This window comes from Musa acuminata, chromosome BXJ2-1 (genome assembly GCF_036884655.1).
Source record: "Musa acuminata AAA Group cultivar baxijiao chromosome BXJ2-1, Cavendish_Baxijiao_AAA, whole genome shotgun sequence".
Lineage (NCBI taxonomy): Eukaryota > Viridiplantae > Streptophyta > Magnoliopsida > Zingiberales > Musaceae > Musa > Musa acuminata.
Genome location: NC_088338.1, coordinates 10891972 through 10915195, shown reverse-complemented (window position 1 = coordinate 10915195; position 23224 = coordinate 10891972). Strand labels below are relative to the sequence as shown.

Sequence of the window (23224 nt, the reverse complement as noted above, 5' to 3'; positions counted from 1 at the left end):
GAGTTCTTAAGATCACTGCCACCAATCATCACATTAGATCGCTGCTAACAATCCAAGCCAAACCTAGAATTTATTCCCTGCAGTTCATGGACACGTTTATTTGGACTCAAATATGAGAGATATAGGCTAAAGCTTACTTTAATTGACCTTAATTAAAATAGTAAATTATTTTAATTATATATATACTTTTTTAAACAAAGTCATATTTTTTTGAATGGGTGATCTGATTAATTCATAAATTGATTTAATTAAAAATAATAATCAAACTCAAAATCAAAACCATCAAAGGGTAATATGATAATTTGGTACCTATCTAGTATATCTTCCCGTCAATAACAAAGATAGAAAAGAAAAGGGTCGACACCGACGAAGGAAGTCCTTGTGACCCCACGGGTCAACATGTCATAGATGAGATTCGCATGTTAATTATAGATTATCTTTTATAATTAATCATCTTTAACATCTCGATCTGACTTTGATAAAAAAAATTTTACTATGAAAACTTCGTTATCCTACCGGACAGCCTACCTAATGGCGTAGCGCACGCACAGTTGGGAGCTCTCAACTGGCCATAATATTCCAAAATAATTCATCTTTTTTATTCGATGGAAAAATTATTTTATCCCACTTGTCCGACGAAAGCTTTCACAAATTCATTCATTTTAATTAAGGAAATGAGAATAGTAAAATTATCTTGATAAAATCGACAACTAAAAAAAAATTAAATTAAATATTTAACTTCTATAACTATAAAGATACTAATATAATTTTTTAAGTTTAAAAATCAAAATACTAAACATGACTAACTACAAAAGATAATCTTAATAGTCACAAACACCCCCACCATCACCGAGATTAACATTGCATCGCAGGGAGATAATTATAATGGACACAGAGGATGAAATAAAATAATACAAAATCCATTGTCACATAATATTAACATCATGTCATCCACCAACTTCACCTCATGTAATTAACCAAAAAAAAAGACCACCACCACGTCCAAATTGCCATCTTTGACAATACAGAAACATGCAAAATTTTAGAAACAAATATCACATTCAAGAAAAAGGATAAATTAGATGCTGAATGTTTCCAACATGTTTTGGCTTCTGATCCAAGATCACGTAGGTGTGTGGCAAGTTAAGAAACTAGTCTTCATGATCTTCTTCTTCATGTGCATCATCAGCTTCTTTTCCTTGAAAAGAAAATTAAAGAAAAAACAAAAGTTCATTAGACAACAATGACACATCCAATTTGATTAAATAATACAATGTACAATAAAGTTATTCTAAATACAGCTGTTACATATGACAAAGTTCGACATAGCACTTAAATGCATAATTATAGATCGTAACAAGTCACAATGAACTAGCACAACCTACTCATAATGAGACTTTATAGCAACATAGTAAGTAAACTAAGGTAGAGATGATTCATAATTTTTTTTTTTAAATGGATGATCTTTAATTTCCATGATTTTTTTTAAAAAAGTAAGTATATAAAGAGAGTATACATGATCTTTCTAGCAACATAATTAGTATACAAAAAAAGTACTCCGCATCCTAATAAATACATGATCTTTTAAAAATCATTAAAATGGATGCTTTGAGTAAAGTAACCTACCTATCCAAGTATCACACTAATAAAAAATAGTTCAGTCAAGCATAACCAAAAAGAAGCATACTAGCTAAGAGAGAACTATTCACTGCATCAAGAATCAACATATCAATGTTGATTAGAAGACAATTAATAATGGAAAAGAAATGGCAGCTGCATATCAGGATGTAGAATAGGAAGCAGTATATGGTTTGGATATCACAGAGAACTATCAAGAGACAACTAAACAAACTTACCAAACTCACTGAATATAACAGCTCCAGAGCATAATCCTTCCTCAATTTTGACCAAACGAAGTGTCATCCTGGGTCCAATTTCCTGAAGTCTAACAGCACTTTTGGTAGATGCACGGTTTACTCTACCAAGATCACTCACCAAACTTACAGTTGCTGATTCCTCATCAGCTTCACTTTCTGAGCCATAGCCAGCCCTACAGGATGATGCAGCACAAGCAATTTGCTTGGATCAGCAAATAAACAATGACAATAAAATATATGTATGTATATGTGTGTATGTGAGTGTAAGAAAAGTTTGATGGTGTTTAGCTGTGAATTAGACAGCATTGAATATGAATTATTTGTAGCACGTTCTTTAATTAAAATGCATTCAATGACCCACGGAACTATGTGCTAATGCACATAGCATCTATGCACAAAGATTGGCCTTTATGGACATTTTTCCATATATTGTGAAGAATAACAGAGTACATAAGCAACAAATCTCTCTAATCTTAATTGACACAATGAAGATGTGTTCATCACCAGCTGGAAATGACTTTCTCTATTTCAAAAGACTAGAAGGACCACAGGAAACTCTCTTCACAAAGAAAAGCAACATGCTGTAAACAATCACTCTAAATGAAATGCCAAATTTATACTCAAATCTAAAAGGCTTGTGGAAAAAAAACTAAAAGGCTTTAATTTGTATAGGCGGGAACAAATCCTCAGTTCACATGCTAGGTCCCTAGCAATTTAAGACAAAGAAGAGATTGCAAGTGGTGATAAACCACAATTTCATATGGGACTATTTTAATTTAAATTTATCTTAAATAAATTTCATTAGTTTAGGTTGCCTTAGAATATCAAAAGTTGTCACATGGTAACTTCTACTATGTTTCTGTTTTATTTTTGGGGATTGCTCAAGGAGAAATGATTGATTTGACATCTTATCCACAGTTACCTGGACCGCACTACCCTAGTCTCTAGAAATGGTAGGGAATTCTATCTAGATTAACAATCTCTTCATCCTAGATAGCTATGATAACACGATTCTGGTTTCATATCCCGATTCACAAGACTTTTCATCGTAGATCACTATGATATGTGATCTAGGTAACAAAAATAGAAAATATAATCTCAAAGAATACCGATAATTGTGCTTTTGCATAACTTATCGCTGTGTTAGAAAATAATAGACCACACAACATTAAATGAAGTTCATGAGCATGTACATGGTGCATTTTTGATCTATTGAATTATCTAGCTTACATCCTAATCATAGAAATAATCATCTTAAAATTAAATGTGGCTCTTCATTTCTCCAGATAATTGATGTAAAAAATGATCATTCATTGATAAATGATGAATTAAATCTTACTTGGTCACAAAGTCACTAACATCCTGCAGATTCCTCAAATCTGGCACCTCATGCTTCTGAACAAATTTTCTAATCCTCTGAGAGACACCAATGGGTTGTAAGCGAATGGAGTAATGCCGAAAATCAATCAGCTTGGTTTCATTGTTGTAATTTAACAAAACAATCCTTCGGCATGAAGAAAGTTTAACCTGCAATAAAAGATAAAACAGGAAGTATTTTAATGCATGTTGAATATTAAAAAGAGAAAGACACCTACAATTTAATTGTCTCGATACTTACAGTATTTATATCAATGGCTGGAAAAATGTTCTGAAACATGATTGTTGTAAGCTTCAGGTGCTGACCTCCACTCCCAAAACCAGAAAGAACAATCTGTATCAAGGGTGAATGGCACAAAAAGGTATACTATATCAAAGGCTAAATATAACACATAAAAATGGAAAACATGTGAAAGCAAATATAATGAAACAATACAATTGTAACATACAATAAGATAACAGATATAATGCTGCTATACAACAACAAGAAACTTACCAAGGGTGAATTACTAAATAGTTCTTTAGGACAACTTGGACGAGCCTGGGATCGAGCAATATCAGCAGCTAATGCATACTCCTGTATTTCAAAGGTAATTGTTGGACCTTGTGGTGTCCTTGCAACACGCAAATGGGGAACGCTCTTCGGATTTGATATCATGAGAAAATGAGTGACACCCATAGGCCCAGCAACATTCAAGAAGTCTTTGAGTTTATTCCTTTTCTTCTCCTGTCACTCAAAAAATAATCTTTTAATCTACTGAAAGAAGTTGAAAATTCAAATTACATCAAAGTCGGGTCACAATAAAGTACAAAACAGAGCCTTATATTCCTTAGTAATTTTCAGAAGACCTGAAAGTCCCTTGCTACAATCCTTAAGGTGCATCTTCTTGCTCCTTGTACAAATTTACCAAAAAGAAACACTATGCAGACACACTGACATGCATACATTTGAAATTCAAGTCAGACCTCCAAATATTGAGCAGTTCCTTCAGTTATCTTAGAAAAATTCCAAATTGAATATTCTTTAGCTAGCGTTGCATAGATTCGAGTCAACAATGATGCAACAAATCACAATAAAACACAAGGCAAACTAATTCCACCGAGTACTGACTGGTTAGTCTATATACACGTTTTATTATTGCAGCATCTAAAATAATATCCTGTAATATTTATTACCTGATCCTAGCTCAGTAATAATAATGAGAAAAACAAGTACGAACGAAAAATTGACGCTCTATTAGACATATAGTGTTCAATACTCATCGCTTGGATTCCTCTCGTAAAATTTGCCATAATAATTTTCTCTAATCTAAATCATCATGATCTTATATTTTTGTTATTTAATCTTTTTGACATAAAAAACCATATAAAACCAACTTCCGGACTAAGGGGATGAATCCAATAACCTTTAGTTTTAAAGCGGTATGCGGGAGCATAAGCTTCCGGAGATCCAATTCCAAATCCCTAAGAGGACCCGGTAGTTTCCCCCTCGAGAAAACGAAACTTTTCGGGATCTTTTGGCCGGTAATATGATCCACGCTCGGCTGATTCTTCACCGGTCTCGCAAGTGCCTTCTTGTTCTTCTGCAACAAATCAAATAAAATCCAAAATTCGCAAAAGAAAAACAAATAGAACAGAGATGAGATAGGCGATCAATTACTCACGTTCTTAAATCGGGCCATTCCTTCAGTAGTGCTCAGAACGGAGACGGTGAAAAAGGGTGATGGTGGCGTGGGGCTCGAATAAAAAAGGAAGGGGTGCTAGTGGCGCCTGCCGGGAAGAGGAGGAGGAGGGAGTGGCAGAGGGGGCGGAGGAAAAGAGGAGGCGGAGGAGAGGGAGAGAGAAGGGGAGGGGACGGGGGAGGTGAAAGGGAAGAGTAAACAGTGAGGAGGAGGCAAGGAGAGGGTAGAAGACGCGGAAAGGGAGCTTAAAAGATGCCCTAAGGGTTTCATTGAGGGCTATTTATTAACGAAAAGCGAAAAAGGCTTCTAATGTTTTTTTTTTTTTGGATAGTGTCTCGTTTTTTTTTTTTTACATAAGAGATTTTTTTTTATTTGGATGAAAATATCTTTAACAAGAAAAAATATTTTTAAAATTTTTAAAAATATATCTCTAAAATCCTTCAAAAATAAAAAATATAAATGAATATCGTAATCATATATTAATATGCATATATAAATTTAAAATATTTTAGAGAAGAAAACAGAGAAAGAGATTAATACAAAGATGACGGAAGAGTTAGGGATTTGACATATTCGTTAACTCGAAGTGGTTCAAAAAATTTATTAAGATAAAATTAGTATTTATAAAAATGATTATTATGAGCTTTATTCGATAAATTATTTAATTTTTCCCAACACTAATTTATCCTAAACTAGTTCTAAAATTTCTAATTCCTAATTGGATCTCTTAATTGTCTTAATTTAGTTCTAAAATACCCAATCGTCCTTTCTATTTTTTTTTTGTATCATTGGGTTAGATGATTGGAAATACTAATTAAGGTCACATCAATAGTAGACTAAATTGACTATAATAATTACGAGTGTCGTGTTTTATTTGATCGTGAGATAGATTGCTATAAGAATTTAAATGCTAAATTTATAGTTGGAGGATTAGTCTAACATGAAAGGTAGTTTGATGATAGACTCAAATTTCACTTGTAGTTTTAAAGATATTCAAATAATTTGGCATATCACTGTTGATATAACAACCTTTAGTTTTAAGTCTAATATATCCTAGTTTTATATATAATTTTTCATTGAACATTCTAATATCACTATAAATACTTTTAATATCAATAAGGTTGTTAAAAACTTGCAATAAGACGTGCTAGAAGATTAGTGGGTCTTATGCAATTGCAAATGATAAACTATTAGAAGATATAATTATATCTTTGTTCAGATATCGTACTGATTAGTATATTGTTGAATAATTGATAAATATCATGTTCGAATTCATATGATAGTATTTTATATGCTTATTAATATAATGAGTGTACTATTTCAGTATATTTTATTCCCACAAATATATTTTTTAATTGTTTTACTGTAGCAATGATAGCTATGACATATCCATTACTTTATGATCCTTAACCCTTATTATTATTATTATTATTATTATTATTATTATTATTATTATTATTATTATTATTTTATGATTAGAACTTCAATGTAATAGTTTTCTAAATTTCTATATTTAAATAAATAATTCCAATTTAGCGTGGCTACATAAAATCTGAGAACTCACCTCAAATTCATAAGAATTGAAGTGTCCCTTATGATTTAACATGTCATCATCCTCATTAAATGAAATTAATCTAAAATCCACTCAATACGCGTTCTACCAAAAAAAATAAAAATAAAAAAAATAGACTCGAAATAGGAGAATTTTGGATGCCTAATGACAGACAGAGTATATCTAAAGGAGAATAAATAAAGATATAAATATTTTTTTTCCAGAGAAGTTAAGAGAATACATAGACATATTATATATATTCCTTAACCGGGATAGATCAAGGACCGAATTGGTGAACATATATTGACACAGAACAACAAAACAAGAAAAATAACCACATTGAACATGACATGATAATAACCAAAGAGTCCATCAACAAGTCTACAAAATAATAAAAAAAATGATATCTACAAAGGTGAAATAATCAATTATTAAATATGAAGCTTACTAAAAATAATTCCAAGGGAATCGAGCAGCGATACACAATCAGATGGCTGGAATATTTCGGTATGACATGAAAGTTTGGAATCATAACCTCATTATTTACAAGAAGTATCTTTGATATTTAGCGTACAACAACTTCAATTTGTACTTTGTGGAAACTCTTAACAATAGTCTATTTCATAACCTAATAATCAACAAACTTTCTTATTCAGCACTAATTACTCGAATCCAAGTGACATTTTAAAAAAAATTCTGGAAACACATATTCCATCAACCAATCAAAGAAATCAATTCATATGACAAAGCACAACTAAGATTTTCGGCAGAAGATTCTAACAGATGCTAGTATCTGTGTTGATATATAGTCAACAATAAGAACAAGATATTTCAGGTCTTGACAAATTATCAGCACTTAAAAGGAGAAATTGGTCACACAGTAGAAGTCCACTTCACAATATTAATGCGCCATCCACAACAGATAAAAAGCCAAAATTACTTCCTCGCGATACCAAGCAGACAAGTGAATCAATAGAAAATATTGATCCCAGTCCCACAAACTAAAGGCACCTAAATATCCCAGTTTATATGCCGCAAGATGAACTTCCAATAGGTTAAGGATACATCTTAATATTATGAACAGTGTAACCCAGAATATGAACTCCTCTAATCACATAAATATGATCAACCAGTTTCTGAAGGACTTTCTCAATGACAATCTTCAATCGCTGCAGCTGTAGTTAGCAGCCATGAATACTGAAGTCAATTAACACAACCAGTCAGTTGCGCAAACCAATCCATCACCTATAACTCTGGTAACACAAACCAAACAAAATTACATGCAGGGAGAAGCCTCTACCTTCCAAGTGATTAGAATGATTAATGAATAAATGATGAGCGCATATAATCACCACAAAGTGGAAATTTAGTTGATTTGAAAATTGTTATAGACTGTTGAATAAATAAAGCATGATACAGCTAGTAAAGATCAAGAGTCAAATCATATAGATGCTATAACCTGATCAAAACTATAGAAAAAGGAACTATGACTTAAATGTTGGTCTAGACATGTATCTTGAGTGATTTACCATGGCTACAAAGGAAAGAAAAAAGGAAAGCAGATTTAAAAGTTCTTTATCCAGAAAATTCTTATAATCTGAATAAGGTATGCATGGACATGAAATTATCCTCTTAAAAAATGCTAGTTCCACCCATCCATTTTCTTCCTGATCAAGGTTTAATGCTTTTACAAAATCTTAACACATAAAAGTTTACTCTTCATTTATCTCATGACAACAAATAATTACAACTTATAAGGTGCTATAATCATCCAAGCAGAAATATTATCAACTAGCCACCACAATAATATAGACATCTGATGTCATTCAGCTGATTAACATGATACATTATTTTTGTTCTTAGATTTGAATGTTTATATTTTTATTCTTAGGCTTGAATATTCTTAGCAAACATGCAGACAAAATAATAACTATCTTTCCCTGCTATTCATAGAACATGAACCCAATGAGCTACCTGTAAATTTTAAGCAAAATATTTGCTAGTTGCCAAGTGCCCCATTGCAAAGCCATTATTTATAGGAGGGTTGTCAAAGTTGTTTACATATAATGTTGAAAATTTTGGAAGCAATACCCATGATAGTCACTGCCAGCATCAAAGTCTCTGGTTGCTACCTCAAGGAAAAATTCCCATAAATGAATATTGAGCACAACGTCTACTAAAAATGCTCTGATAATATACCAAGTACATCGTGAAAAATGCAACAGAAACAGCATCATCAGCTGGCAAATCTTCCTCAATTCTTGCTTCAATGAAACATTCTGTCAATTCCTTATCAAATGTTTTACATGTGTTCTTCATTATAATCTCCATCCCTCTCTGGCCTCATCATCAAATCAGTCTTTCCATGAAACACACCATCACAAGGAAAACCATGAATCACAGTTGGCACTGCTATGGAACACACCATCACAAGGAAACCCTTGAGTCATAGAACACACTGCATGATGTCATTGCTCTGTCCAGCCAATTGAGAAGCACAGTTGTGGCAACATAGTGCGTAAGCGCCCCAACAAGCACAAGAACATGGAATATCTGATGGCTATGTCCAATGAGATCAAACTCCCCTGGTCGCCACTTCTCAGGAATCCTGCTAACATACACGCCTGCTCCTGAGGCATATGCTATGGCCATTGCTACCTCCAATCCCAACACCAAATGGGCTTCAGGATGCTCCCAGTTTAACCACATTGCATGGATGGCTGGGACAACCCCAAAGAAGCCCATGGCGAGGAAGAGCATGGCACGAAAGGAGCGATAGCGTGAGGAGGAGAGGGCAGGCGCAAGAAGAGTGAGGATTGTGAGGAGGCCAAGCATGGCAATGGCGGAAAGGTAGGTGAGACGGGCAATAGGATGGCAGAGAAAGGAATAGTAGATGGGAGGAACAAAGGATGAGACAATCATGAGGGAGATGCCCACATAGTCAAGCCTCCAAAAGAAGAGGTTGAGGTTGTGAGAGTGGCAAGCAAGGAGGTGGGAAATGGCACTGACGACAAGGCAGCCCATGCATCCGAGTAAAAATACTAGTCTTGGCCATCTCGGTATGGCTCGATCAACTGAGAAGGTTGTTCCCAGCCATGATGATTGCAGAGCTGAAGACTCCTAGTGAAAACAGAGGCATCAGAACAAGTATTACATGATTGTTACTACAGATATCAAAGCCTAATGCGAACCAGAAGGTCTTGAATTTGATAATGATGATTCACAATGCTCAATTGGACATTAAGCTTTGACAAAAGTTTGTGTGATCCAGAAGATTCCTGGTTATTTGTATGTGATTAAGCAAAGGAGATGATTCCTGGTTTTTTTTTTTTTGGCAACATATTGTGTTAATTTCCACCAGCTAGAAGTATCATCCTAACCGAGCAAAGGAGTACTACAAAGCAAAAAATCAATGGAGATAGTTAACTGCAGAAAGAAAAGGAACCCAGCTGATCAAGAGCTCATGTGAAATAGTGAGTTCTTCGAATGAGTTATCTAAAACTTGGAAAACAATGCAAGCAAGCAAGAAGCATACATAACTGATGATCATGAAATATTTTCCATGTACGTGTATATACTACTTACCAGCAAAGCATTCCCTGACCAACTGTTCTCTGTGGCATTCGAAGATCTAACCATCGAACTGGAAGCAAATAGATTAAGAAAAAATAAACAATAAAGCAACCATTGATTTAAAACATAATAATATATTGACAAATTACAGAAATGCCGATGCTGAGAGCCCGGGGACGACCGCGCCAGTGACCTCATCGATCACCGCCATCGACTCCGCCACCATCAAAACCAAGAAGAGGAAGAATCCTCCCAAATGCCTATCACAGGAAGGAAGACAACAACAACGAATCATCAAATGTATGATCCCCATCCGACGTCCCCGATCAAAGGTCGAAATTCTCACCGGACGGGTATGGGTGTTCATACTTACGTCCACACGTTGAGCGTCTCGTTGTGCCAAGCGAAGGCGCTGAGGAGGGCGTCGCGAATCGGCCACTCCGAGCGGTAGTGGTCCAGTATGAACTCGTTGTCCTTGAGGTACTCCGGCAGCTCCTCGTACCGCAACAGCCGGAGACGACGGCGGGGCCTCTTCCCCTGCGCCGCCGGCGAATCTCCGGCTCTCCTAACCGTCCATCGCCGTCCCCGGTTCAACGCCGACGCCTCCATCTCCTCCCCCTTCGACCGACCAAGATCCCAAGAACCGATCGGTTCGTTTTCCCCCTCCCTCTCTCTATGCTCCTTGTGGAAGCACACCGGGAATTCGAGATGTGCTTTGGGAAAGTGCGATGAATTCGAGGAAGCGATTGCGTACTACTTTGTCCATGTGGGGTGCGTCTGCAGTTTCGTCCAATAATAATGACGGTAAGCCAGCGGGTAACTTGAAACGGTAGGAGACATCTTTTTTGTTTCATGGAAATATAGATGACGTCTCTAGACACGTGGCGGTCACAGTGGTGGGTTGGAGGGGGCGACTTGGAATACATGGTCCAAAGAGATGACGTGCCTGTTCCGCGCTCCGATATGGTCCCAACTGTCAATTGTCAACACTGTCTATCATGTGACACGACTTTTGATGAATTGATATCTTATAGAAATTTATAAAAATTAAGACACTATGTGAAAATTTCTCAAATATAGAAACAAAAATTTTATACTTTCACTTTTGTATTATTAAAAATAAGAAAAAAAAATTAATGATTATGGTCACATGACATTGATACGTTTTAGCTTGTAAAGCCACTATCAAACCAAGAGTACATATTAGCACCAAACCTTTGGCTCCGACGTAAAAATACAACCTACTGATTTTGAAATCTCACCAACCCTTTAGATATTTTAAAATTGACATGTCTTTTTTTTTTTTTTTTACCCCATCCCGTATTTAAATTTGACTCGATGTTTAATTCTTTACGAGTCTACGGATTGACCATTAGACTTTGTCTCTATTAGCAATGTGTATTGAACAGAAAATATGAACAGAAAATCAATATATATATATATATGAAAAAAGAAAACATATGAACAGAAAATCAATTTACGCCTCTGGGGAGCATCTCATTGTACTGAAGCAATGAGATCTGGCGCTGCATCTTCATCTGTTGGTAAAACTTTGCTATGAACTGTTCCGCCTTTCTGTCGATCTCATCTTCTTCCTCCATCTCCGCATGATCCTCGCATTCCAGTACCGCATTGTCGTCGTCGTCATCATCCTCGCAGCCGATCTCGCTCGCCGCTTTAATCTCATGCTTATCCGGTAAGTAAGTATTCCTGTCAAGCTTGGCGAAGATGAGATCGTCGTCGTCCGTATCCAAGTCCGCGGCAGGAGTGATGCAGGGGATGCGGAGAAGCCGCATGGAAGGCGTCTTGAAGTGGAAAGCTGGTGTCTCCTCGACGGAGAACTCACGCTCTCCGAAGTGGAGCCTGTCGGAGCGGCGGCCACCGGGTTTAAGGCTCTTGAGGTAGCCGGGGACGACGCGGAGGCCAAGGAATATGCCACGCTTGAACACGCCGCCCTCGCGCACCCACAGAAGAGCCACGCGCAACTGCCTCCATGCGCGGCCGGGCAACGCCGCCACTTTCTTCTTAGCCATGGCCTTACAATAGTTTCCGTAGTAGGTGTACTTGAGGAGAAGAAGAAGAAGAGAAGAGCAACGGAAGAGAGTTGAAGGCAGAGATGATTGAGTTTCTTTCCGTCGAAGAGTAGGATGGTGGGCGGTGGTGCTTTATAGGGACGTCGATCTATGTAGACGCTGTTGCTTGAGAATTCTAGAAGTGAGAGAAATGGAGTGGGATGCTTCCTTTATTACATCATACACGGTTTGATTTGTTGTCAATGCGGTAGAAGTTGTCGTAATAATCGGACAAATATAATGTAATATGTAATCATTATTGTGCTACGAAAGTGCCTGGTTGGACCCAAAACCGCGTTGGAATTACTTGGAAGTATACTATGAGTTTTGGGACCCACGATCTGTGAGTTGCGATACAATTTCCCCTCACATAAGCCCCACCTTCATTGGATTCTCGACTGTCCCCAATTGCGTCCTCTTATTATTTTGTGGAATATATATATATATATATAAAGAAAAGTTGGAGCAAATCCGAGGGTCGATGTGGCAGTACCATCATCCAGAGGGAATTAGAATCTCCAGACGTGGCACTATCATAGTCATATTGTTTACATGATATTATTATATTCTGTCATGCAACTACTGGTATAGACCCCAAGACAGGGAACAGAGCTACACATCCAATGGAGGGACGGCGATGGGTCAGCTACTGTTCGCATATAAGGAGATCAAATTGCGTGGTTACAAGCCTCTCAAAAGGCCGCCTTAATAAAGACATGATTCGGGGTTCTGAAGCCCCACGGCCACCCCCTTCACATTGGAGCAAGAGGAGGTTATGTTAGAAGTGGCTGTGTTGTTCTCCATGATGAGGCTGATGTCCTGGAGGTGCACGTTCTCGCAAGCCATGGTTTCGCTGCACATCAGTTTGACCGCTACGGGATCGTTCGAGGTCCCTTGAATTCTCCTGAACGTCACGTTCTGGATCTTCACCCGAGACGGCTGCATCGCCCGGAGCAGGACCACTCTTCAACGTTCGTGCGCAAACACAGAGCAGCAGGTCGGGAAGAACGGGTTGGGACTTACCGAAACGACGCAGTCGTGGTCGGGGCAGTAGTGTTGATCGATGATGATGGGGTTGGAGACGTTGTGCATGATGATATCCTCGAACGTGAAGTTTGAGGCCTGGCTCGGCGGCGATCCCGGCCACGTCTTGATCCGAACTCCGTTGGTCGTCCCCGACACCGTGCAGTTCCGGACGCTCACCCCGGACACGTCCTCCTCGTTCATGTACTTGCCCAGACTCCCCACGCTGCACGACAGCACCGGTCACTGCCGGTGGGACTTGCCGCTGGGGCGACGGCGAAAGGTGTTTGACGAATTGCCTTACCTGATGCCATGGCCGGGGCCGCAAGTGACATCCGATATCTGCAGATTGTTCACGCCTTGGCCTATGGAGATACAGTCGTCGCCAGTGCCGATGTTGAGGCTGGTGAGCATGACGTTGTCGGATCTGCTGATGTGGATGCCGTCGGTGTTGGGGCTGTCGGCGGGCGCCGATATCCGGAGGCGACTGATGGTGACGGACGAGCTCTGCTGCAGGCCGATGTGGAAGCCCTTGCTATTCATGAAAGTAAGGTTAGAGATCGTTGCGTTGCTCACCCTCAACAACCTCATGGACTGCACGCAGGTGAAAGGGATTGCTTCAGCGTGCGATCCAAGATTCATAGCAACATGAGAACGCACGCTCGTGAGACTCGACATACGATAGGAAGGCTTTTGCAGCTTCTTTTGGGAGGGCAGTTGGTCTTATTCCAAGACGCAGCTCCCTGGCCATCCAGGGTTCCGCCGCCACCGATCTCCAACCCATTGAGATGCTTGAACTCGAACCACCCGGGATTGTAGTAGTCGTTCATGCTGGGAACAGCCTTCACCGTCCCAAGAATTTGAACCTTGGGTGTGACTCTGCATGGGCCTTCGAAGGTCGCCGGACCGGCCAAGAAGGTCCTCTTCGGGATCACAAAGATGGCCGGTGCACGATGCTCGCATGCCGAGTCCCAAGCATCGACCAAGGCCTGCAGTGTACGAGGAGAATGTCTGTCCACACCAATGTCGAACGAAATGTTACACCACAACCCAAACAAAAGCTACCTGACCGTCATCGGTTTCACCATCACCCATTGCCTCGAAATCCATGGGGTCGAAAATTTCCTGCTCTAAACTGGGATTCGCCATGCAGAGGACGAGAACAGTGAAGCAAAACAAGTCTAAGACCATCTTTGAAGCCATGGCTGGCTGGGTATCATGCCCTTGATTCAAGCCCTTCCTTTTATTCCAACTTGATCTCCTCAAGCGAGGAGAAGAACAATGAAAAATGATACGAAAATAGTGATTTTGGCCTGCTTATATAACTCGAGTAAATGCTTTTTCTTGTAATAGTGAGTCATCATAGGGTTTTCCATCTATTTTAGCCTCAAACAGTCAAATCTTTAGTGAAAGCTCATTTCACGGCCTCACGTATAAAGGTTATTGCAAATATAGTTCTCTTCTTTCCACCGACCATTTCCAATATGAATCTTATCTTTTACTTGGTCAATCAAAATCGTTTACCCTTCATCAGATGACCTGTAGTCATGCATAAGGTCCAAACACCATGCAAGCTAAGCTTACTTCTCGACAAACATGCACTTCCTGCTCTCCAAAGTGCACAATAAGAAAAGAAAAACTATTAAATAAGATTAATTATAAGCATTTACCAGAAGCTAAAATGGTCTTTACATATCATAAAAGTAGTATTTATTTATTACACTTCATTTGAGCATTCTCTGAAGAGCGGTACACTGCTTTTAGCACACCATACATGCTGATCACTTCCTCGCTGAAGCTACCTACCTATACTGGAGCTCCTCCATCTTTCTTAGCTACGTACCGTAAGTATCTTATACAGTAGAGAGACATAGGAACTACATTAGGGAGACGTAGGACCTATGGCAGAAAGGACGAGCTCAGATACACCGAACGTTCAGTTAAAACCTACCATGGTTTCGCCAGGGAACCCTGCGGGTGACAATTAGAACTCCATCAAATTCCTTAGGATCTCTGACGTTGTGCAGCACGTTCTTTGGGGGAGCGTAGTTGTAGTACTGGTGTGTGTTGCTACGCGGTGGTGGTGGTGGTGGTCCTCTCCTGCGCAGGTACTCCTCGAGCAAGCCGAATGCTTCTCTTCCCACCTTGTTGAGGTCAGTCTGATGAGCCATGATGAGGGAGTGTCAGGTTAATGTGTTGGGTCGCTGAGGAGCCTTCATGGTGGCACCCTCCCTTTATATAGAGGATGATGCCTTGTTTGGCCATAGTTCCTGATATATTTTGAGGGCTGGTGGATGAGTGGGAACATGGACAACACATACTGGAATCTGATACTCCTTCTCAACCTCCGAAAAGATGATGAGACAAGTGACATTTCCTTGGGTAAGAAGGAACAAGGGAAGATGATGAAGCTTGTTTGGGATCATGAATGTTTGTTGTGACAAGTAGGTCGGAGGGGGTAGGCAATACGCATAAAGTGTAATGGGTAGGAAAGCTACGTTGGCCTGTTTGAGCACAGCTTGAAGCATCGAGAAGCCACGCTTTGGCATCCGAATGAAATCCATTATCATATTGTCGGATCAATCTGCATGCTGTTTCATGCAGATATCATCCTAGGATTTGTGTCCGTGGCAATCAACACGTTACAGTATTGAATTCTTCAAAGAAACATAAATGAAAGGTATATATATATATATATATACACATAGTGATGAGGCAATGAGTCACGAGCATAGCTTAAAGAATGACAAGCAGCATCAACATGTCATTATATGATCTAACAAAATGGTAAGATCTACCAATGGATCGACCAAATGATATGGTCTTTAGTAAAGATTAAGGATCTACCTTTTTCTTTTACTGATCAATGATTACAATATCACCCGGATCAAGGATGTAGATTGGATCATCATTATGGGTGCAACTTGTGCAGAATTATTAGAATTACCTATCATGAGTGTAAAAGGTTGAGATAGTTAAAATAATGATAGATCAAATTTGATTATTAATTCAACTATTATTATGTCCCAAAGAAGAGGATAATCTTTTCGAGGGCAAAAAAACATACTTGTAACTTATATTCTTACCTTATTTTAGTTTGAGAACGAAAGATGTCTATCTCTTATATCTTATTTCTTACAAATATTATGTTAAACTAGTAAAACCTTTTTTGACGATCAAGTTTTATTCACTTTAGACATAAAAAACATATAAAGAGTTCAATATTTGTTTGATTTATCTTAGAATGATCTATATACTATTGTGATCACTATGAGAATATATCCTTTAAATACTTTACTCACGTGACATATCCAATAATATCTTTGTTATCGCAAGCATTTGTCGTGATATATTCTGATTCGATATATTAAGTCTTGATTAACTAAAAATAATAGTCATGCAAATAATTTTTTTAATTAAATATATAAAATAAAATTTCGAACCATCAATTTAGAGTGAGTGGACCGATAATATTTTAGATATAAAAAATTTATAACATACGATTTCAAACCCTCACAAGTTTTAAGCACTTGATATATTAGTTGTGATAAAAAGAAAAAAATGGTTACTTGTCCTTTTCTTACAAAGGACAAGAGATGGAAGAGAATACTAGTAAAAGGAACAAAAGCTCCTTTATGCTTTTTTAGATGATGGATAGGGTGTAGCCTTTTGTCCAACACATTTCGACTCACCAACAACAGCAATTGGCATCAAAGATTGTATTGATACACTTTTGTTTTTTCTAACAAAGAAAAAAGATCAAAATTTATTCAATGAAATAAGTTTATCTATACTCAATTTTCAACATATTATCTAATCCGAAGGCAGTTCAAAAAACTCTTACCACAGAATGGTACCGTAAAGTGCTTTGCATGGTTTGACAATGCTTATTCATCGATGTGTAGGCCGGATGGAAACCTTTTTGCTATTTTGTTAATCGATTAGTATAATCTTCTACTGTACTTTAAGGAGAATCAAATATGAAAAGTTAGGAAGTGATGGAAGCAAGCAAATATGTTTTTTTTTTTTCTTCTATTTGATTTTTCTCATATTCGGGTGAATTTAGCTTTCCTTCGATCAACATAGAGCTAAACACTATGTTGATTTGTAGGGTAATCGATTTCATTAGAATTATTGGATCAACCTAAGTCAATGTTGAATCGGGTCAATGATTCGACGATGTCAAATATTTTTGATTCAGTTCCAAAGCCATTGAAAAAGAAGAAGAAAAAAAAATTAATGGTATTTTTAAACTTGAAATTTAATAACTTATGTTTGAATTTTGATAAAATAATTTTTAATTTTTTTCATCAGTCAGAATAGGTGATTCAAATTAGAACTAAATATGTTGGGTGGAAAAGATATTTACAGTGTGATATGGTTCTTTTTCTAGAGTCTCATGACTTTGACTCAAGTTAATGTGAAGTAGTAACTTTCTATATTCTTGTGATACCTTCCTTCCTAATCTATTCTGACAAGGACATGAAGATGTGTTCTAATCTATTCTGACAAGGACATGAAGATGTGTTCTAGATAATCTTTTTTTTTTTACGAGGAGAATGAATCTTCTCAAAATAATTAGGATAAAGGGAACATTTCCTTCGTTTACAAGAAAGAAGTCATGATTGAGAATAGTTCTACAGGAAAGAGATATGAGTTGAAATTTGAAGGCAAAATCCAATGGGGTTAGGCATCTTTGAACTAAACTTTTGATTACTTGTAAACATACCCCTCTTTCCAAATCAAAATGTATCAGTGTTTTCAGATCCAATCCATGAGAATAACTTTTAACTTTCTGTGCATAATATTATTGCTGCAAGTAGGAGTAAATTACAGATGGGAGAACATGCATCTATCTATCTCTCTTCATGAAGCATTAGAAAACAAGGCTGCTGCTGCTTGTCTCATTGAATACCCTTAAAGAAAAAATGGAGGCTTCCAAAGAGCACATTGCTTGCCTGGAATCTCTATCTTGAGAAATCCAAAGCTATCAGTATCTCTCAAATGAAGATGACTCTAAATGCAACACTCCCATGATAGGTGGAGATATAATTTGCATTTTATTGATAGCAAGGAATATTGCTATCTTCAGAGAAGATACCAAAAGCCAAGCCACCATTTGAAAAGAAAATTCTACATGATTAAGGAAGAGAAACAATGGCATCAAAGGAAAATTTCATTAGAGAATCTCTCAGATATAGTGGCAAAGAGAGTATAATCACAAGATTTGGTAGTCATCAACAGCCTATTGTTAATCACTTATCTTCTATTTCTTCTTCTAATAATAATAATCCATTGTGTAGCATTTTAATAGCAAAACGAAGCAATGAGGATGATATTGGAACAACAAAATTCTTTTGGCACTTCTATTTGGGTAGCTATTTTCCTAAACCATTTATTAATATTATTTTTTTGAAATATAATATAAATTAAATGTCTAAAAAGTGTGTTTAGAGGGATTGGAAGTAGAAAAGTATTGCAGAGGGAGAAAATCGAAAAATAAAAAATATTAATAATGATAAATATACTAAAAAATCGATATAACATTAATATAATTTGATAATTCTCATCTATATTTATATAAAAAATTAAATTCTTATTATGAGAGATTAATTACAAGAGCCCTAAATTATCCTCGTTCAAGTATAATCAATCCTCTTATATATCCTCTCAAAAGAATATATATACATATATATATATATATATACACACATATATATATATACACACACATATATATATATATACACACATATATATATATATATATATATATACACACATATATATATATACACACACATATATATATATATATATATACACATATATATATATATATACACATATACACACACACACACACACACACACACACACACACACACACACACACACACACACACACATATATATATATATATATATATATATATATATATATATATATATATATATACATATGCATATAAACATATATACAAATATACATATATATATTATCTTCTCTAGAAATTCTAGAGCGCACACTCCCTTATTCCTTTAAAGAAAAATCGAGAATCATCTAAGATATTCCTCACACCTTTCTCTCCTCCACCTATTCATAGGATATTTATTATAAGAATCAAACATTAATTTTTAGGATTTTATTCTTTTACGTGGATTCGTTTTCATACTAGATTTTTTCATTACAAGAATTAATAAAGAAAAAGCTTATGATATTAAGCACTTGAACATACATAACCGAAGAAGTAGTAAGTACACTGCATGTTTACATTGACACCTCCATAGTAACTTGACGGAGCAGCACATAACTTTCATATATATATATATATATATATACCAAGTTGTGTGCTTAGCCAAATCTGCCATGATTTCCCCAGCGAGCCATGGCGTTAGGATACCACACGAACACAACCCCACCAGACTCCTTGGCAACTCGGACGCAGTCAGCTGGCTCTGCTACCTCTTTCGTCGGGACGGTGTAGTAGTTCTGATACATGTTGACGGTGCGTGGCGGCGGCGGCGGTGGTGGTCTTCCTCTTATGTTGCCGTTGCGTGGCTGTGGTGGTCTTCCTCTTCTTCCCAAGTACTCCTCGAGCATGTCAAAGCCTTCTCTTCCCACCTTGCCAAGGTCGGTCTGAGGCGCCATGAGCTTGCTGATCGATGGGCGTCTGCAAGTAGTGTGTGTGTGTGTGTGTTAAGGCGCAGGGGTTCTTATAGACGCATGCTTTCATGATATTAACATTCTATGAGGAGGGCACGAAGATACGATGACGAAACAATTATTGGCATCTAATGCTGTTTCCATATTCTAACAATTATTGGAGAGGGAATATTTTTGTTGGGCGAGACGGAATGAGATGGGATGGGATGGAGAGTGGATATCCACACGTATGATTACAAGTGTGTGTGTTATTTGTGGTCTAAACAGGAATCAAGCGTTCATTATGGCACTTTGGTTAACCTATGAATGACTTACACACCAATATACTCGTTTCGGCTTGTCGTCCAAGGAAGGACATTTATGATTGAGCTAGCTGCACTTTTCCATACTCTTTTGTTCCTTCCCTATATGGAATCTAACTGTGATATGTACGATACTAATCTATTCTTTTATTTTTAACTGAATAATATATTTATTATTTATCGAATGTGATTTTAAATTTTAAATATTTTAGATATATAATATTGAGAAAAAAATATTATTGACAATTGAGTTAACCCGACTTAATCTTGACCCGAAGGCATAAAGATATTTACGGAATCATCGTGGTGACCTTGGTGCAGTTAAAATGATTCTAAGGTGGTCTTCACGTAATCTCGGTCTATCCAAAGTAGTATTGAGGTCGATCTGAGATAGAATCTAACTTCTCAATTAATTCCTACTAAAGATTAGTACGAGAGAAGCTTTTTTACCTGACTCATTTGACGCTCGAGTTAGCTCAAAGGTTTATATGGGGTGTGAAAATGTTTTTGAAAAAAATAGTCCTAGACCAAGGTAAGGGATGGCCTAGAGGTTGCTAATACTTATAGCAACCTCTAGGCCATTCCCATGTTATTGTTCAGTTAAAAATGATTTAACTTTTTTCTTGGATGATGATTAGTTGAGAGAGACAGATTGATTATCAAAATATTTTCACTCTATAATATAATCAATTGATCGAAAACAAATGGTTAATCCGCGCGTATTCCTATGCACTTGTCTGCTGTGATCGGAGAAAAGACAACGTGGTGCATCTAAGAAGACCCACCCGTGGGGGCCACCACCGTTAGGCAAGGCGCACAAAGTTGAAACGGGTAGGGTACGAAAGCTACGGTTGTCTACCTCAGACCCGAGAACAGCGTCAAGCACACAAATTGTGGAAAGCCAAAGCATTCGGCATCACTGTGAACCCAATCATACATCATATGTACAAAGAAAGCAAACGAGACGCAATGCAAAGCACTGATTCATTAGAATGGAATGGAACGATAGATACTCCAATGATTGATTGTGGAACGCGACAGCACGTAATATTTGATATTTTAGGGCGAATTTTAAGAAAATATTCATATTTTAAATATTCCTCAAGAGAAATCACCTCTTTTGCTTTTTCTCAACTAATATCCTTAATTTAAAAAATACCTAAAATACATTTCAAAGTTTTTTTTATCAAATTTTGTATTCATTTTATTATTTTTGACTATTACAATATTTTAATTTGACTCGTTTATAATATTTTTTAATAACATTTATAATATTTTTATTGATGTATTGAAAACACTGTTAATAGTATTATATTGTGACTCTTTGATTGTCATTACTTATAATATCATATTTTTATATTTATAATTAGTTTGATTGACAATAGGAGTTCATTTAAATCATTTATGGTATTTTCAAGTAGATTTTATAGAGTTTGCGTTATTATGATCAAAATACTATAATGGGTAAAAACAATATAATATATGAAATTTTTTTGAGGAGCAATTTGAAATTTTTTTTAAAATTAGGACTATCATTTGGTAAGAAGTAAAATGAAGGGTATTGATTGAAAAAAAATCTAAAATAAGAATATTTTTTAGAAAAATTATCTGATATTTGAGATAATTTATTGCATTGCATAAAGTGGACCATTGTTTTTCCTTACCCCATTAGTATGGGAAGAAGAGAAAGCAATGGTAGGATAACGTAAAAAAAAAAAAAAGAATGAGAGAGACAAACCCAATTGAGAATCTTTTTTGGATGTAATAGAAAGGGAAGTAAAAGACATGCAGGGAGTGGAAAGAAATAATATTTCATTTAGCTAATGATAGAAGAGGGGGAAAAAAAAAAGAGGCAGCTTGATTCCTTTCTACCACTCTCTATCTATAGGTATCTCCTGAATGGGGAGACATCCTTATGATCATTCTCTAATAATATTTTAGAATGAGATATCTTTTTCAGATAAAGAGATCTGCTCTATGAATATTTTCAAAGATCCTCCTGTCATTATTATGATTTAAATATTATGTGTGTGTTGGATAAGCATTTTAATGCAGTCCAATCCAAAAAAAACAAAAAAAAACTTTATGTAATATATATATATATATATATATATATATATATATATATATATATATATATATATATCCCCACAACTTAATGACATCAGAGATGCATAGGAGAGACTCTGATTCGCTGATGTCACAGCTTAATGACATCAGTTAAGTCTACCATAGTTTCGCCGGTGAATCCTGTGGCGAACATACCTCACAAACAGCAGCACTCCACCAAATTGCTTGGCAACTTGGATGGTGTCAAGCATTGGTTCTTTCTTCCCTCTCCTGCCCAAGAACTCCTCTATCATCTCAAATGCTTCCCTGCCCACCTTATCAAGATCGGCCTGAGGTGCCATCTAGTTTGCTGCGGTTGCTGAGGAACTTGTTCCATGGCGGCTATCGTCGTATAATAGGCACTTGGTTGACTGGAAGTCAATGGTGTGGGGTTGTTATGCATAAACCTTTCGGTGCTTTTGCTATGTTTCCCAAGTCCACACACTCTCAATATACCTTACTTCATGAACTATGGTCCTATTTATAGGTTCTAGTGATAACTATCCTATAACTACTAGATCATGATTATACTAGATCATGATTAAGGTAGTTATTGAAACCATCCGATAACTACTAAATCATGATTGAGGTAGTTATTGAAATCACCCTCTAACTACTAGATCATGATAACTACCTAGATAACTATGAATCAAATCTCAACACTCCCCCTGATTCATAGTTATATACACCAATTTGTGAGATGAAATAAATATGCTTTTGAACTGGAAGTGACTTGGTGAAGATATCCGCAACTTGTTCATCTGTTCCATAATACTTCATTGTTATGGCTTCACTTGCTACAAGATCTCGGATGAAATGATAGCGTATCTCTATATGCTTCGTTCTTCTATGAAATTTTGGATTCTTTGTCATTGCAATTGTGGCTTTATTGTCACAAAATATTTCTGTTGTTTCTTTTTGTTCTCGATGAAGATCTTCAAGAAGTCTTCTAAGCCATATTGCTTGACAAGTTGCTGATGTTGCGGCTAC

At 36.7% G+C, this 23224-nt stretch overlaps 4 protein-coding genes across 6 annotated transcripts; all 4 read right to left on the bottom strand.

The window, feature by feature from the left end:
* Nucleotides 1-899: 899 nt before the first annotated feature.
* LOC103996792 (peter Pan-like protein) lies at nucleotides 900-5170 on the bottom strand. Its single transcript, XM_009417791.3, has 7 exons — nucleotides 4919-5170; nucleotides 4661-4837; nucleotides 3751-3981; nucleotides 3496-3588; nucleotides 3217-3404; nucleotides 1857-2050; nucleotides 900-1198 (listed from the first exon to the last, which is right to left on the bottom strand). The coding sequence occupies exons 1-7, from the start codon at nucleotides 4934-4936 to the stop codon at nucleotides 1152-1154; spliced, it is 948 nt and encodes a 315-aa protein (XP_009416066.1). The 5' UTR covers nucleotides 4937-5170; the 3' UTR covers nucleotides 900-1151.
* Nucleotides 5171-7413: 2243 nt separating this feature from the next.
* Nucleotides 7414-11666, bottom strand: LOC135598900 (heptahelical transmembrane protein ADIPOR2-like). Of its 3 annotated transcripts, none has more exons than XR_010481734.1 (5): nucleotides 10435-11049; nucleotides 10211-10321; nucleotides 10074-10131; nucleotides 8580-9608; nucleotides 7414-7741 (listed from the first exon to the last, which is right to left on the bottom strand). XR_010481734.1 is itself a non-coding variant. In XM_065093362.1 (5 exons), the coding sequence occupies exons 2-5, from the start codon at nucleotides 10668-10670 to the stop codon at nucleotides 8916-8918; spliced, it is 1098 nt and encodes a 365-aa protein (XP_064949434.1). In that variant the 5' UTR covers nucleotides 10671-11034; nucleotides 11543-11666; the 3' UTR covers nucleotides 7414-8915. The 3 variants fall into 3 exon arrangements, 2 of the variants coding, with proteins under 2 accessions (XP_064949434.1, XP_064949433.1); XM_065093362.1 differs by adding an exon at nucleotides 11543-11666 and having other exon boundaries at nucleotides 7414-9608; nucleotides 10435-11034; XM_065093361.1 differs by having other exon boundaries at nucleotides 7414-9608.
* On the bottom strand, nucleotides 11477-12229 carry LOC103996818 (uncharacterized). Its single transcript, XM_009417834.3, has one exon. It carries the CDS (start codon nucleotides 12092-12094, stop codon nucleotides 11534-11536), a length of 561 nt encoding a protein of 186 aa, XP_009416109.2. The 5' UTR covers nucleotides 12095-12229; the 3' UTR covers nucleotides 11477-11533.
* A 543-nt stretch (nucleotides 12230-12772) lies between these two features.
* On the bottom strand, nucleotides 12773-15472 carry LOC135598901 (polygalacturonase-like). Its single transcript, XM_065093363.1, has 5 exons — nucleotides 15108-15472; nucleotides 13837-15008; nucleotides 13461-13750; nucleotides 13157-13382; nucleotides 12773-13072 (listed from the first exon to the last, which is right to left on the bottom strand). Exons 2-5 carry the CDS (start codon nucleotides 13984-13986, stop codon nucleotides 12839-12841), a joined length of 900 nt encoding a protein of 299 aa, XP_064949435.1. The 5' UTR covers nucleotides 13987-15008; nucleotides 15108-15472; the 3' UTR covers nucleotides 12773-12838.
* Between the last annotated feature and the right edge of the window lie 7752 nt (nucleotides 15473-23224).